The sequence below is a fragment of the Tamandua tetradactyla genome, chromosome 15 (assembly GCF_023851605.1).
Source record: "Tamandua tetradactyla isolate mTamTet1 chromosome 15, mTamTet1.pri, whole genome shotgun sequence".
Classification (NCBI taxonomy): domain Eukaryota; kingdom Metazoa; phylum Chordata; class Mammalia; order Pilosa; family Myrmecophagidae; genus Tamandua; species Tamandua tetradactyla.
Genome location: NC_135341.1, coordinates 44,799,880 through 44,813,970, shown reverse-complemented (window position 1 = coordinate 44,813,970; position 14,091 = coordinate 44,799,880). Strand labels below are relative to the sequence as shown.

The 14,091-nt window shown below is 53.1% G+C and overlaps 1 protein-coding gene across 6 annotated transcripts in view; it reads left to right on the top strand.

The window, feature by feature from the left end:
- VIPR1 (vasoactive intestinal peptide receptor 1) overlaps positions 1-13,732 on the top strand; it is a 31,786-nt gene extending 18,054 nt beyond the window's left edge. For 3 of the 6 annotated variants that reach the window (XM_077129694.1, XM_077129692.1, XM_077129693.1), the window contains exons 4-13: positions 3,380-3,486; positions 4,657-4,760; positions 5,144-5,276; positions 7,670-7,823; positions 8,350-8,410; positions 8,702-8,768; positions 9,097-9,188; positions 11,325-11,454; positions 11,688-11,729; positions 12,362-13,732. In XM_077129694.1, the coding sequence (XP_076985809.1) occupies positions 3,380-3,486; positions 4,657-4,760; positions 5,144-5,276; positions 7,670-7,823; positions 8,350-8,410; positions 8,702-8,768; positions 9,097-9,188; positions 11,325-11,454; positions 11,688-11,729; positions 12,362-12,553 (1,082 nt within the window). In that variant the 3' untranslated portion in view covers positions 12,554-13,732. Of the gene's footprint in view, positions 1-3,379; positions 3,487-4,653; positions 4,761-5,143; positions 5,277-7,669; positions 7,824-8,349; positions 8,411-8,701; positions 8,769-9,096; positions 9,189-11,324; positions 11,455-11,687; positions 11,730-12,361 lie in introns of all 6 variants that reach the window. The other 3 variants (XM_077129696.1, XM_077129691.1, XM_077129695.1) reach the window with 1 other exon arrangement.
- The last annotated feature ends 359 nt before the right edge of the window (positions 13,733-14,091 follow it).

Here is a 14,091-nt window from a genome sequence, read left to right as displayed (position 1 = left end):
AGGGAGGAGAAAAATGGCTCCCCCATTTCTGGCTCCAGTTACTGAGGGGCTGCCTTTCAGGAGATGGAGAGCCCTGGGGAGGAGCTGCCAGGGGACTGTGACTGCTTTCTGATACATAAAGAATGGGAGGAGACTGGGAGAATGTGGGGCCTTCCCTCCTAGCACAGGGTTAAAGTCCCTTGCTCTCCTACATCCCTGTCTACACACAAAAGACTGGGGAGAGACTCTTGGCTGCCTCTCAGCATCCCATGGTGATTGCCTTTGAGATCTCCTCAAGAGTAGTTCTTCTGAGGCCCGGGCCAGGGTCCAAGGGATCTTCAAAGAGTCCACCCAGCTCTGAAGATGAACCCTTCAGCCACTGTTTGGAGCTCAGAAAGGTCTGTAATCAGGCTGATCCAGGCCTGCAACCCAGGTCTGCTGCTTCCTTCCTGTGCAACCATGGATAAGCCATTTAACTTCAATTAGCCTTGGGATCCCCATTTCTTAGTAGGACTGATGATAACCCCTGGTCTCTAGCCTTAATGCATTAATGGCATGTGAAGCTGCTGTGTGGACACTGATGAGTTACCCAGGCTCACTAGTATAATTCATGATACCAGGATTTGTCGTTGGGCCTGGCCTCATTGAGTCCTAATCACTCTGGTGAGTGGGGAGCCCAAAGTCCAAGGCTTGTTTTTTGCCTTGCTTCCATTTTCCACTTATCCCAGCCCTGTACAGGAACAGGTCTCCAAAAGGAGCACATCCTGGGTTGGGAGTAAGGATGGCGTGGAGGAAAGGGAAAGGAGGGGGGAGGTGAGCATGGCCTCAGGGCCCACAGTAAATCCCTCAGCACTAGATAGGGCCTGGGATTTGGCAGGGTGGTGATGGTGGGGTGAGAGGCAGGAGGGTTGAAGGCTATCCTAGCCAGACCAACCTCTGGTTGCAATGATAGAAGCCAACTGGGCTGAGTAGGAGGGCAGCTAGAGATTTTTCTCCTGTCTTGGGAGCCTCTTGCAACAGTGTGGATGGGAAGTAAGGGCAGAAAAGAGGCTTCCAAGGCAGGAAGCTGACCCAGCCCAATGCCCCTTCCTCAGCAAAGCTATTCTGCCCTGCCCAGGAGCTATGTAATGGTAGGAGACCCAGCCCAGGGTCAAATTTCTGTATGGTTTCTTCCTAGATGTCCCTTCCCTTCCCGCAAGCTATCCCTCAGTTCCTCACCCATAAAGTGGGGTAGCCAGGAGGATTTACAGAAATAATGAATGTGGAATCACCTGGTTTATTCCAGGCCCATGGCAAAGTTTGGAAACAACTAAATACATATAGCCAGTCACTCTCCCTGAGCTCACAGGACAGCTTGATCTCCTCCTCTGACCCTGCATCTGGACACTGGAAACAAGTCCTCAGTGCAGATGAGGACCAAGGTTATCTGGGAAGACTCTGGGAACCTGCCCTATCCTGCAACACAATTCTCCTCTCTGTGTGACCTTGGGCAAGTGACCAACCTCTTGGAGTCTCTGCTTCTTTACTGTGAAATAGAGTTACCTTCTTCTTTGGATGGTTGAGAGGATGAAATAAGATCATGCACATAAAGTGCACACAGCATTGACACATGAAAAGTTCTCAAAACTTGTCATGAGGGAGCTGCTACTGCTAACAATGGCAGTGTTGGTGATTATGGTGGTGAGGAAGCCGCTGATGGTAAAGGTAGTCAAGAAAGTGATGCTGCTGCTGCTGCTGCTGCTGCTGCTGCTGCTGACGGGGACAATGATGGTGTTGGTGATGATGGTGCTGGTGGAATGATGATGCGAATGATGCTAGTAGTGGTAAGATGATGATGATGGTGGTGGTGATGATAGTAATGATGGTAACGATGGTGATGATGATAAGTGTGGATTCTGATGGTGATGGCAGTACCAGTGAGAAAGGAGGAAGAGAGCAGGGACCTCAGGACCCATCTCGGCTCCCACCCCACCCCATATAAAGCCTGCAGGTCTCTCTCCCGGCATAAGTTCCACAAACCAGAACAGGTGCCTCTGCTCCCCCTCTTCCTCACTTCACCCCATCCTCTTTCCCCTCCCTACATCTTTCTTCCCTCCCCTTTCCCTACTCCTTCCTTTCTTTTCCTCTCATCCTCCTCTCCCTCTCTCACCTTTTCCTTCCCCCTTCCTCCCTTTCTCCTCCTTCCCTTCCTCCTTCCTTGTCCTGTCTGCCCCTCTCTCCCCCTACTTCTTTCCCATCCCCTTCCCTCCTCCTACCTCTTCTCCTCTCTCACCTCCTCCTCCACCCTCTCTTCCTTCCTTTTCTCTCCCCTCCCTTCCCAATTAGCCTGGTTGGCTAGCTTTCTTTTGGACTTAAGTGCCTCTTTTGTGAGTCCCAAGATAATGGGAGGGAAATTCTCTGGGTTACTCATTGTCTATTCAACCCCTTCCCTCCCTCTCAAGGGAGAGAGTACCTCCCCAGGGCTGGAGAGTGGGGACTCTTGGTAGCACTCCTCACCTCACATGCCCTCTGCATAGTCCTGTCCCTTTGTGAAGCTCTGCTACAAAACCACGGACCCCCCAGGCTCCATGGATGGCGGGACTCTAGCTGCCTGGGAGCCCCAGCTCCCACTTGCTGCCCAAGATCCTGCAATGCAGTATTCCTTGGTACCTCTCTCCCATGCCTTGGCCTGGTTATGTTTCCCTACCAGGAACCCCCTTATACTTCCCCCACTTATGAAGATTTCAGTTCTGTGCCGTTATCGGGTGCCCTCCAACCTCCACAAATACCCACATCATTGGTCCCCCTCCAGCAGCACCTCTGCAACCCATGAGTGGGGGTGAGGGTTGGCAACCAAGACCCACAGGCCACAGGTCTGATGACCAAAAAGGGCTGGGCAGGTCTGTGCCCCACACCACAACCAAAGGGCTGCTCTCTGTACCCCCAGAACAAAGAAATCCACCCACTACACCAGCTCCCAAGCACCCTTGTGGCCCTGGCTCTCTGACACCAGGGTCCAGCCTCCATCTATGACAAGGGTCAGTATTCAGCAAGTGGCAATGGTCAGTGATCATTCTATAACAAAGATCCGGTGTAAGTTAGTGTGACAAGGATTAGAGTTTATATTGTACCTGGGGTCAGATTTAACCCATGACAAGGATTCCTCTGTCACCTGTGTCAGAGGGTCCCCCAATGGCTCAGAAGGGACTTCTCCCTACCCCAGGTTCCTCCATGATGTTCTGTCTGTCTGGATCAGGGCAGCTGGAGCCCGGGAGCACAAGGGGTGGGTGGAAGTGGAGCAAGTTCTCTGCCTTGTGCCCAGACAGAGACAGCAGGGCCTCCACAGACCACTCTAGGGATGGGCCCTGTTTCCAACCCGACGTCTCTCTCTTCTCCTTGCCCCTGCCTTCCTTCCACCCAGGCCTCAACGTGAGCCGCAGCTGCACCGACGAGGGCTGGACACAGCTGGAGCCTGGCCCCTATCCTGTTGCCTGTGGCTTTGATAGCAAGGCATTGAGTTTGGACGAGGTGGGCCTCGGCGCACCCCCATCCCACCCCCTGAGCACCTTGGCCTCCTGGGCTCCTTTCACCCACTCCATTAAGGGCTGAGCTGCTGTCTGTATGGGAACCAGACCTCCTGGGATCTGCCCTCCCCAAGCCTCCTCCCTCTCCAAACCTACATTTCTGGGGGGTCATCTTCTGGCTGCCTACCGACAGGGTGTATGAGGGGCTTTGTGAGTATAGCATGCAAGAGAAGGTCCCCAGAGCAGCAAATGCTGAAGCAGCACCCCGCCCCCACCCCCCAGGCTGGGCCACCCTACTGCTTTATGAGAGACTTGCTTCAGGCCTGGAGGTGGCAGGGGAAGCTGGAGAATAATTGGAGCCCTCAGCTAGAAACACCCTCACTTCTCTGGTGGGGGAATGCATGTGTTTATGTCTGTCTATCTGAGATGGTATCTGCCCCACCCCTGAGACACCTTTTCAGATGAGGCTTCCACTCCTCCCAATGGGACAGCAATTGTCTCAGAGGCTTTTGAAACCCACCCGAGCCTCAGGCCCTAATTCCCCTAATCCCTCTTAACCACTTGCTGTCAGGCAGGATACAGGAGGTGGGAGGGAGGGAGGGGCCTTGTCCAGTCCCCGAGGAGACCATCAGGAAAGAGGACCAAACAAGAAGCCCTTGAGGCACAGCTCTGCCCTGCCCTTAACTTGCTAAACCCAGCCCCTGACAGCTGCAAAAGGGAAATTAGCCCCATAGTAGGTCTTTAACATCCCACATTTCCTACGTGCCTCCATGGCCACGCAGCATGAAGGCCTCTTGTGGGAATCTGAAGGGCACGTGGTCTTGTTCCAATAGGGCGCTAAGCTCCAAGTTGGGCACAGAGGGTGCTGAATATATGATCGAAGAGTGAATGAATGAATGAACAAATAGAACAGGCGAGGTCTTCATGCTTTCCCTCACTGACATATCCTTTGTGAAGGAGCAGAGAGAAGCAGTTGAACTCAGCCCCCCATTCCAGCCTGGGAAGCAGTCCTGTACTGTCTGTGGAAACTTGGGGGTCGGGGGTCAAGGGACTAAAGGAGACCTTTCAGCTTCTCTGGAGATCCCTGGGTACTCTGCCTCCTCATCTGTCCAAAGTCGGGGCACCCAGGTGAACCCACCACCTACCCAAGGTCCTCACCCCCTCCCTCTAGCAGCAGCAGACAGTGTTCTACAGTTCTGTGAAGACTGGCTACACCATCGGCTACAGCCTGTCCCTTGCATCCCTTCTGGTGGCCATGGCCATCTTGATCCTGTTCAGGTGAGGCCCAGACCAGGCAACAGGCCTCAAAGGACACCTGGCAAGTGTTACTCCCAGCCCCTCTCTGCTGGTGCTGGCCAGGCAGCACACAGGCCCTGCCCCAGTCCCGCTGCCAGGCCAGCCTCTTCTGGAGGTGGCTGAAGGTGTTGCACCTGTCTCAGCCTAGTCTTCCACAGGGTCGGCCCTGCACAAGGGGTTGGAGCACCTGGAGGGAGGGGGGACCCGCACTTCGAGATGGGACACCCCCCCTCCCTTTTGGAGCAGGACCTATACTCGGAGCCTACAACCCTCCCTGCCCCACCCTTGCTCAAAGCCCAGGACGGCGTTGGTTGGGTGAGGGTCCAAGGCCCCTTCAGCCTCCCAGACCTGCCTGCCCTGTGCAGGAAGCTCCACTGCACGCGGAACTACATCCACATGCACCTCTTCATGTCCTTCATCCTGAGGGCCACAGCTGTCTTCATCAAAGACTTGGCCCTCTTCGACAGCGGGGAGTTGGACCACTGCTCTGAGGGCTCGGTGAGGACCCCAACCCAGCCTACCTCCCTCATTGTCACCTGAATCTCCTCTTCTTCCCCTAATTCTCTCTCTCTCTCTCTCTCTCTCTCTCTCTCTCTACATATATATATATATATGCAAGAATGACCAAATCCTACACCAGATCCCACCTGGCAGCTTCATTAACCCCACTCCCCCCAATGACAGGAGGCATCCTTGGACCATTAGGGAGCTCACAGACCTGCCCCTTCCAATGAGGAACGCCTCTCCTGAGGGGGAAGCAGGATACTTCATCATCAGAGCCCCACACTCTAACTTCCCATGTGACCTTGGGAATCTCTCTACCTCTGTTTACCCACCTTTGTAAGGATTTCCAAGATTCTTTCCACCTCTGTCCTCTGCATATCCAGGGCTCTGTTCACCATGCCTATCCCTCCTGCTCCCCTTCCCCTCTCCCTGCCATCTGGCATCATCCCCACACACACAGCCTTCCTCTCCTGCAGTTAGGCCAGTTCTGGGCCTTCCTATGGAAGGGAGCATCTAATGAGTTCATTACCGGTCACTAAAGTCCATCTCCAAGTACTTCTGAGCTCAGAGCCGCCTCACGGAGTGCCCCTAGACCCCAGTTCCTACCCCAATCTAGGACAGAGTGCTTGAGACCTCCCTGGTTCCCAGTCATTCCTTGTGTTTAGTGATTCCTTGCTTCATGATTCACCCCAGAGGCACTGCATATTTCAGGGGTCAGCAGTACCTTCTCCCCAAAGAATTACCCTATGCTAGTGGAATCTCAGGCATATCAACAAGGAGAAAACCCAGGGAGCTACCTTGGCCATTCCTAGGGCTCCTCAGAAGATCTGACCCTGGATCTGGGAGCTAAATCAGATATGAGCCACAGAGTCTATGGAGCAGCCTATAACCTCCAGAGCAATTTATTAACAATAATTGTGGAAACTGGCTTCCTGATTCATTAGCAGCTCTGTGAAGCTTTTCTAAGGCAACAAAAAAGCACAGATAATTGGCCTGGGAAAGAGCTGAGCTATTCTTGATGCAAAGCAAATGGGAGGAAGGCAGGGAAAGAACACATGCCTGTAGCTGGAAGGACTGAAGTGGGACCTGAGGAGAAACTTTCCAACCATTAGGAAGATAGGGCAGGCTACTTTCTGAGGAGGTCTCAAAGTCAAGTCTTCCAGAAGGAAGGGTAGGAACCTTTGTTTTGGGTTAAAGGACAAGTAGACGCTGGAGAGTTTCCTGGAAGAGGGTGGTTTAAGTCCTCGTTCATAGGCATCTTGGCTTGATCTGAAATGAAAATTGTGTCTGAGAGGGACAGAAGGTACTAAAAGTTCTTCCAATCCTGCCCAGATGTGCCACCCAGAACTGCTAGACTGTCCTACTCAGGGGGCTTTCTGACTCCTCCATTGTCCTGAGCCGCCTGGGGACCCACTTGCCCACTGGCTCCTCTGGCCCCTAGGAGGAATAGCCACCTCTTCCCTTGCCTCACTTTTCTGCTTACCCCTTCCTCCTCCTCTTCCCTGTGCTCAGCCCCATCTCTCCTCAATACTTTCTTCTGGGTTTCACTCCACAGTCCACACCCCACCCCCTATATATTCAGGAGACTCTTCCAAACTCAAGCAAGAGTTCTCCTACATGCCTCTTTCAGCTACCTTCTATCCTAATTGGCATAAGATGAATGAGTAGGTGTGTGGGGTGGGGATGGGGAGTAGGGGGTGATGGTTAAGTGGATGGGGGGAGAGGTGGGTGGCTGACTAAACGGGTACATGGACAACTGAGTAGGTAGAAGGGTAGATGGATAAGGTAAGGAAGGTTAAACATATGGGTTAAGGGTTAGGTGGGTAGGTAGGTGGATGTTGGGTGGATGAGTGGATTGATGGGTGAGAGGACAGATGAACAGATGAATGACTCTAGTGAGTAGGTTAATAGTGGGGGTCTATTAGGTGAATAGGTAGATAAATGGAGAGACAAATGGGTGGACTGATAGATAGGAAGATTGAATAGATGATGAATTAATGGTAAAAGGATTGATGGGTGAGTTGGTAGTAGATTTCTGTTGGGTGAGTGGATAGGTGGGTAGATAACTTCATAAATGAATAGGTGGATGGGTGGATGAGTGGATGGTAGGGAGGTGGATGGATAAATAAGTGGGAAAATGGATAGATGATGAATGGATAGAATAATAATTAAAATCACCAATGTATCCCAAAGCACCAGAAGATCTGAAATCAGGGATAATGGGAAAACCACTGGGTATATTTAAAAGGAGATAATGCAAAACAACAAAGAGCTTAAGTTGACTCTACTGCAACTGTTTGTGCCCCTGTCCTCACCCAAACAGAGGTATGGGCAGGAAGGGACCCCTACTAACCCAATGAGACCCTTCCTTGTATCTCTCCCTGCAGGTGGGCTGTAAGGCAGCCGTGGTCTTATTCCAGTACTGTGTTATGGCCAACTTCTTCTGGCTGTTGGTGGAGGGCCTCTACCTACACACCCTGCTCGCCGTCTCCTTCTTCTCCGAGCGAAAGTACTTCTGGGGGTACATACTCATCGGCTGGGGTATGGTACCTGGGAGGGCTACCAGTCTGGGGAATAAGGGGGAAGGGCCTGGGGAGCTCACTTTGGTGGGGGGAGGGGCGCATGGTCACATGTCCTGTCTGCAAGGCTCTTGGCCCAGGGCTGATAAAATTCCCCCAAACGTCTAACCCTGGGGCAGGTGCCTTTAGGCTACAGCTATACCTAGAGCTGATGTGTGGGACACACAGGTTCTGTAAACATCCTTCCAACCCCCTTCAGTCCCTGAAACACACAGGGCCACTGTTATTCTAAAGAAGCCTTTGGTGAAATTAGAAAAAGACTCCCTCTGGGTGGACACAGCCTCTCAGGCATAGCCCATCCCCGTCAGTGAAGCATCTTTGCACAGTGAACAACCTATGCAATCATAGGAGGCAGCCCTGGAAACCCACCCTTTTTCATCTCCCTCGCTCTGGCTATCACTTTCCTCTAAATTTCCCCCTTGTACCCTCTACCCTCTGCTCCCCGGACCCTCTCCTTTCTTTCTCTCTCTCTCTTGTGGCCCTGACAGGAGTACCCAGCACATTCACCACGGTGTGGACCATCGTCAGGATCCATTTGGAGAATGATGGGTGAGTGTCACCCGCCCCTCCCCCTGGCTGAAATCACTTGGGGCACATCCTGTGGATGGGATGATGAGGCCACACAGGCTTGGCAGGTGGAAAAACCAAAGCACTTAATCCAGAAAGGGAGAGCTGTGGCTGGAGGGTGATGTGGAAGGAGGGGGAGGTAAAAGACTCTGGGCCTGTGGTGTCTCAGGGGTTCGGAGGCAGAGCTGGGGACAACTGGGAGGATGCCTGTCCTGCTGACTTTCTCTGGCTGAGGACAACCTCTCTCATTCTCCCCCACCACGCAATGCCCAGGTGCTGGGACACCATTGGCTCCCCACTATGGTGGATCATAAAGGCCCCTATCATCGCCTCCATCTTGGTAAGGCTTCCTCCTGTCACTGAGAGATGGGGAAACTGAGGCCCAGGTCAGGGGGAACAACTTACCACAGGTGACACAGGAAATTAGTGTCTACATCAGAGACCATTCCCAACCCCAGCCCTGTCCCCGTCAGTTCTTCCTCTAGACAAGCAAAAAATGGACTGGTAGGTACAGTCCTCAAGGATGTGAAGAAGGATCAGAGGGAGCAGACCTAGAGCAGAAGTAAGCTGGAAGGGCAGCAGCAACCGGGAAAAAGGCCATCAGCCAAGACGTCTGGACATCCCAGCCTCCCCTCTCTGACCCCCCATCCATGGCCTCTACCCGCCAGGTGAACTTCATCCTGTTTATTTGCATCATCCGAATCCTGGTTCAGAAGCTACGTCCCCCTGATGTCAGGAAGAGTGACAGCAGCCCATACTCGTGAGTGTGAGCCCCGAGCTCTGGCTCCCCGGGCACTCCCGTACCAGATGATACCATACTCCCCTGCAGTTCCCCAACCCAGAACCTCCAGGATCACCAAAAAGCCACATTCTCTTACCCACCTCCACTCCCACAGCCTGGTTCAGCCCATGAGGGTACCCTGGCCCCATTTTACAGAGGAAGAAACTGACATGATCTTCCTCCCCGTAGAGGGTTTGGGAGCACATCCCCATGGGTGAGGAGTGGGGGACACCGAAGCCTTAACTGGAAAGGTGCGGGGGCCGTTCTCTGGGCTTTGGAGGGCTGGAGAGACAGGCAGATTCTCATGGGAGCTACAAGGCTTGTCGGCAGAGCTAAAGAAGCACAAAAATGGGGAAAGGGTGGGACTAGGGGTCTGCATTGATCATCAGAGCTGGGCAGACAAGACAGGCCTTGGGCAACACACAAAGGCCTTTCAGGCCTGGGACTCTGGGCCCCTGGTATCTCTTTGGAGGGTCTCTGCTGTGATTCAAAGATTCCTGGCTAGAATGTCACGAGCTGAGGGATTTAGGATTCTATTTTGGAATCCTGTGATTCTCTCTGATGAGAGTAAGACTTGTGTTCCTGGTGTGACAGCATTCTCTCCTGCCTGCTGTGTAGGCAGAGCTTCCCTTCCTGTTTAAGAAAGGAAGGCTTTCTTATGGGGGTCTGCAGTCTGTTGAAGGGCAGCAAGTCCAGCCTGGGCACCCTCATCCTCTCCTTGGCCTGGGGGCCCTTTCCTCCAACATACAACACTCCAATGTAAAACACTCAAAAGAGCCTGACTCTGAGGCAAAGGGAGTTGGTCATCGCCAGTTCTGCGTGGGTGAGATGGAAACGGAACAGCTGTTAGCAGGCAGAAAGGGGGAGGGGAGTAGGAGATGGAGCTCCCTATGGTAGGGGATGGGGGTGCTGTCAGCTCCCACTCTCCACCTCCCCATATGCCTTCAATTTAAAGAGAGTCACTATCTGTTAGCATCAGGTGCCTGAGATAGGTGTGCCACCAAGGAGGGCTGGGCAGTGCTCAGGATCTTGGCTTGACTGGGAACCAGGTCCAGGAGGGAGTAGAGGGCAAGGCCAGTTCCTCTGCTCCAGCCCTGCCCAGGGCTAGGCCTCCATGGGCTGACTGCCAGGACAGGAGAGATAGAAACAGAAACACCCCTCTCCCCCAGACTTCTCCCAGCCAGGGACTATGAGTTCACACTGCCTTGACCAGCTATAAGGTCAGGTGGCTTGGAGGCCGGAACCAGGATGAGCTCTGCTCCATGGGAAGGGGTGAGTCATTTGGAGTTAAAGTGGACCCTGCCAAGCACACAAGCCTGGTGAAGGAGGAGCTAGTGCTTCAGAGTATGCTGAGAGTATGTGGATTAGTGTGGGGGAGTGGGTGGGGAGGGGACGGTAGCAGTCCCAGAGAAGGTGGGGCCCCTGGAGAAGTGTACATAGCAGAAAAACCAAAGACAAGGACAGGACTGGTTGACCCTGGGTATCCAGATACAAACTTGGGTGCCCACCACCCTCCCAAGCAACCCTGGGCATATGTGGTCAGCACCCCAGTTAGAAAGGCTTCCTTCCCAGAAGTCCTTATTCTGAGTGGAGAATTGGTCTTTTGTGGATGCGCAGTACTTTATCGCACCCAAAGCACTTGCGAGTTTTCAGTGGACCCCTATTTCTGTAATTTGGCCATGTTGAGTATACATTTACCCCACTAGACTGAGGGGAAACTGAGAGTAGAAGAAAGGGATTCAGTATCTCCTGCTGCCTTAGAACATCTTCCCATTAGCTACCACAAAGCCTGAAATCCCACCACTGTACGTCATCCTCAGGATTCAGCACTGGCCTTTCCTCTCTCCTCCAGAGGGGTAAGAAGAGAGGAAGTTTCTTTCGCTCTCATGCTTCCCTCCAGGCTAGGAGGGCTGGTGGGGAGTGGTGGGAGGTCATGAGGGTAAATGCACTATAGGCACATGCAGCCCTAAGGTTTACCAGAGCAAACAGCCCATCTTCATATATCCTAGTCATTGTCTCCCCCTTCTGTGCCTACAGCCCCAGCTGCCCCTACACTAGACCCTATCATATCTGCACATGCCACATATCCACTGCCTGCCCCTCTCCTCTCCCCAGGAGGCTGGCCAAGTCTACACTCCTGCTGATCCCCTTGTTTGGGGTGCACTACATCATGTTCGCCTTCTTCCCTGACAACTTTAAGGCTGAAGTGAAAATGGTCTTCGAGCTCATTTTGGGTTCTTTCCAGGTATGAACTGTTGGCTTAAGGCTGCATTCTTCCCTGGCCTTTGACAGAATTCAGCCTGGGGTCTTGGCCACCCTGCTACTGGAGTCCAACCTGTTTGTTACTACAGGCACTGCCTGAGCACCTACTGTGTACCTAGCCCTATGCTTAACACAGGGGCTGGAGCAAGGAGTGGTATGGGACTGGGAGCTCCTGGGGTCTGCCTACCTCACCTTCCCCATCCTCTTTCTCCCCAGGGTTTTGTGGTGGCCGTCCTCTACTGCTTCCTCAATGGTGAGGTAAGCCCCTCCCAGATTTTGGGGGCCAGACAACAGAACTCAACAGGGTCCAGGGCCCAGAAACGCTGATGAGATATGTGCAGATCAGGGAGAATGGTTGTACCTTACTCCTCCAAGAGTGGTCCTCAGACCAGCAGCATCAGATTGATCTCATATTAAAAATGCAGATTTCTGCGCCCACTCCAGACTCCGACTCAGAATTTGCATTTTGACAAAACTTCTTGTGCACATCAGAGTTTGAGAAGCATCTAGTTAAATGGCTGTGTGCAGGGTGAGTGGGGAGGGGTGGGGGCAGCGAGTGAAGGTTGAACAACTGTGGAGCCCTGGCTACAAAACACAAAAATACATTTGGATGAGCTTAAGTGAGGCGGAGGGTGGAGATGGGAAGAAAGAATGGAAGACTACCTCCAGGCAGCATCCCCCTACTGGCCGGTACTGCATTCTCTGACGCTTTGATTCTAAGTCCAAGCAGATCCCAACTGGGCAACGCCCAAAACAGATTCGGATCTCCCAAATCAGACTCCCAATATAGGATATAATTGGCTGGCTCAACATCCTAAATAGGAGGCAGTCCAATCAGCAGCGGAGGAAGCTCCAGGAGGGGCGGGTCTAACTACACTCTACTCTCCCAGGTGCAGGCGGAGCTGCGGAGGAAATGGCGGCGCTGGCACCAACAGGGCGTCCTGGAGTCAGACCCTAAATACCAGCACCCATCGGGAAGCAGCACCGGCGCCACGTACAGTACGCAGGTCTCCATGCTGACCCGTGTCAGCCCCGGGGAGCGCCGCTCCTCCAGCTTCCAGGCCGAAGTCTCCCTGGTCTGATCTCTAGGAGCCCAGGGGCTTCATCCCGCCCCTCCCCCCCCACCCAACCTAGGCGGCACCTGGAGCAGAGGCCTGCCCGGAGCGGCCAGCACCATCCTGGGCTCAGAGGCAGCTCTGGCTCCGAAGTCACTGTTCGGACCCCCCTGGAGAATGCAGCTCTTCCGCCTGCCTGGGGAGAGTAGGGTGCATAGATGAGGGAGTGGTTTCTATGTGGCAGGAGATCTGAGAGCTCATTCCCGGGAAGAAAAATTTTTAACCAGACTCCTCCTCCAAAAGCCCCTTCTACCCATCAAGGGCAGGGAATTTGCATACTCTCATTCTGGCTCCGCCCCTTAATATCTCCTGAGCTATCCGAGCTGCCACTTCCTCAAGGTGAGTGAGTATGGTTGTAAGGAGACATGGAGGTTTGGTTTGGTGAGCACTGCTGTCTCCTAGGCCCCACTACTTTGGAGTTGGAGATCTCAAGGCGGGTCCCAAACCATAGCTGTGGCTTGAAAAATGCAACCTGAGGACTGAGGAACTCTAGAGCTTCTGGAAAGTGAGGAGATGGCTACCAATGCATGCGCTGTAAGCCTTGGTGGCTTCCACTGTCAAGCAGAGAGAATGGCACCAGCCCTCCCCATCCCTACGGGCTATGGTAACAGCAGGAATCAAGGTCTGTCTTGAGGGCCCTCCCATGATCTGACTCTGCTGTACCAGGCTCGGACCTGTGCATCCACAAGAACATTATCCCACATCAACTCGGCAAGGTGGAATTACTCTCCCTGTTTCATAGAATGGGAAACTAGAACTGACGGGAGTGGGTACCTCACCTCACCACATAGGCGGGATTTGAACTCAGATCTGTCTGATGGGAATGCACAGACTCTTAACTGCTGTTTGTAAACTGTAACAAGCTGGATCTTCTCAGTGGGTTGTCTGTATCACCACGGATATTATGGCCATCATTCCTGAATCCCCACCCTTGCCCCACGTTCCCTGGAGTGCGGCTGAGGAGTCCTCCAGCCCATGTTATCATCTAGACAAGAGCCACAGGTCGTGGCATCCTTTGTCTTCCCTTCACTCCTGTGGCCTCACTGTTGCTCAGGATCGAGCTTCCTACCCAACCCCAACCCCCAGCCAGAAGATCCCCTCAAGTCTGCAAATAGGCTTGTGTGACAATAAATGTTGGGTTGAATTCGCTTGGTTTTCCTGGTGTTTGATGTTACCACATGGCCCCAAATGGGGACCTGCTTCCAATTTGTGGCCATCTCCCTTCACCTCAAGGAGGGGGTGGTCCAAAACATCACAGAAGCCAGATACCACCCTCACCCCCACCCTGCTTTCAGGCGGGAATTCCACATTTCCATATATAGAACACACAATTCCAAGGACCTTCAGTTCACATCTTTTTTGGTAGTATCCTCTGTGCCTACACAGGGCTCCTTTCTTAATGCTGTGAAGTTGAACCAGGCCTTCATGTTCTCCACCCCCTAAATCCAGTCAAGAGATGGCAGACCTATTCTTGGATCAGTACAAAGCAGCTGGTATAGCTGTCT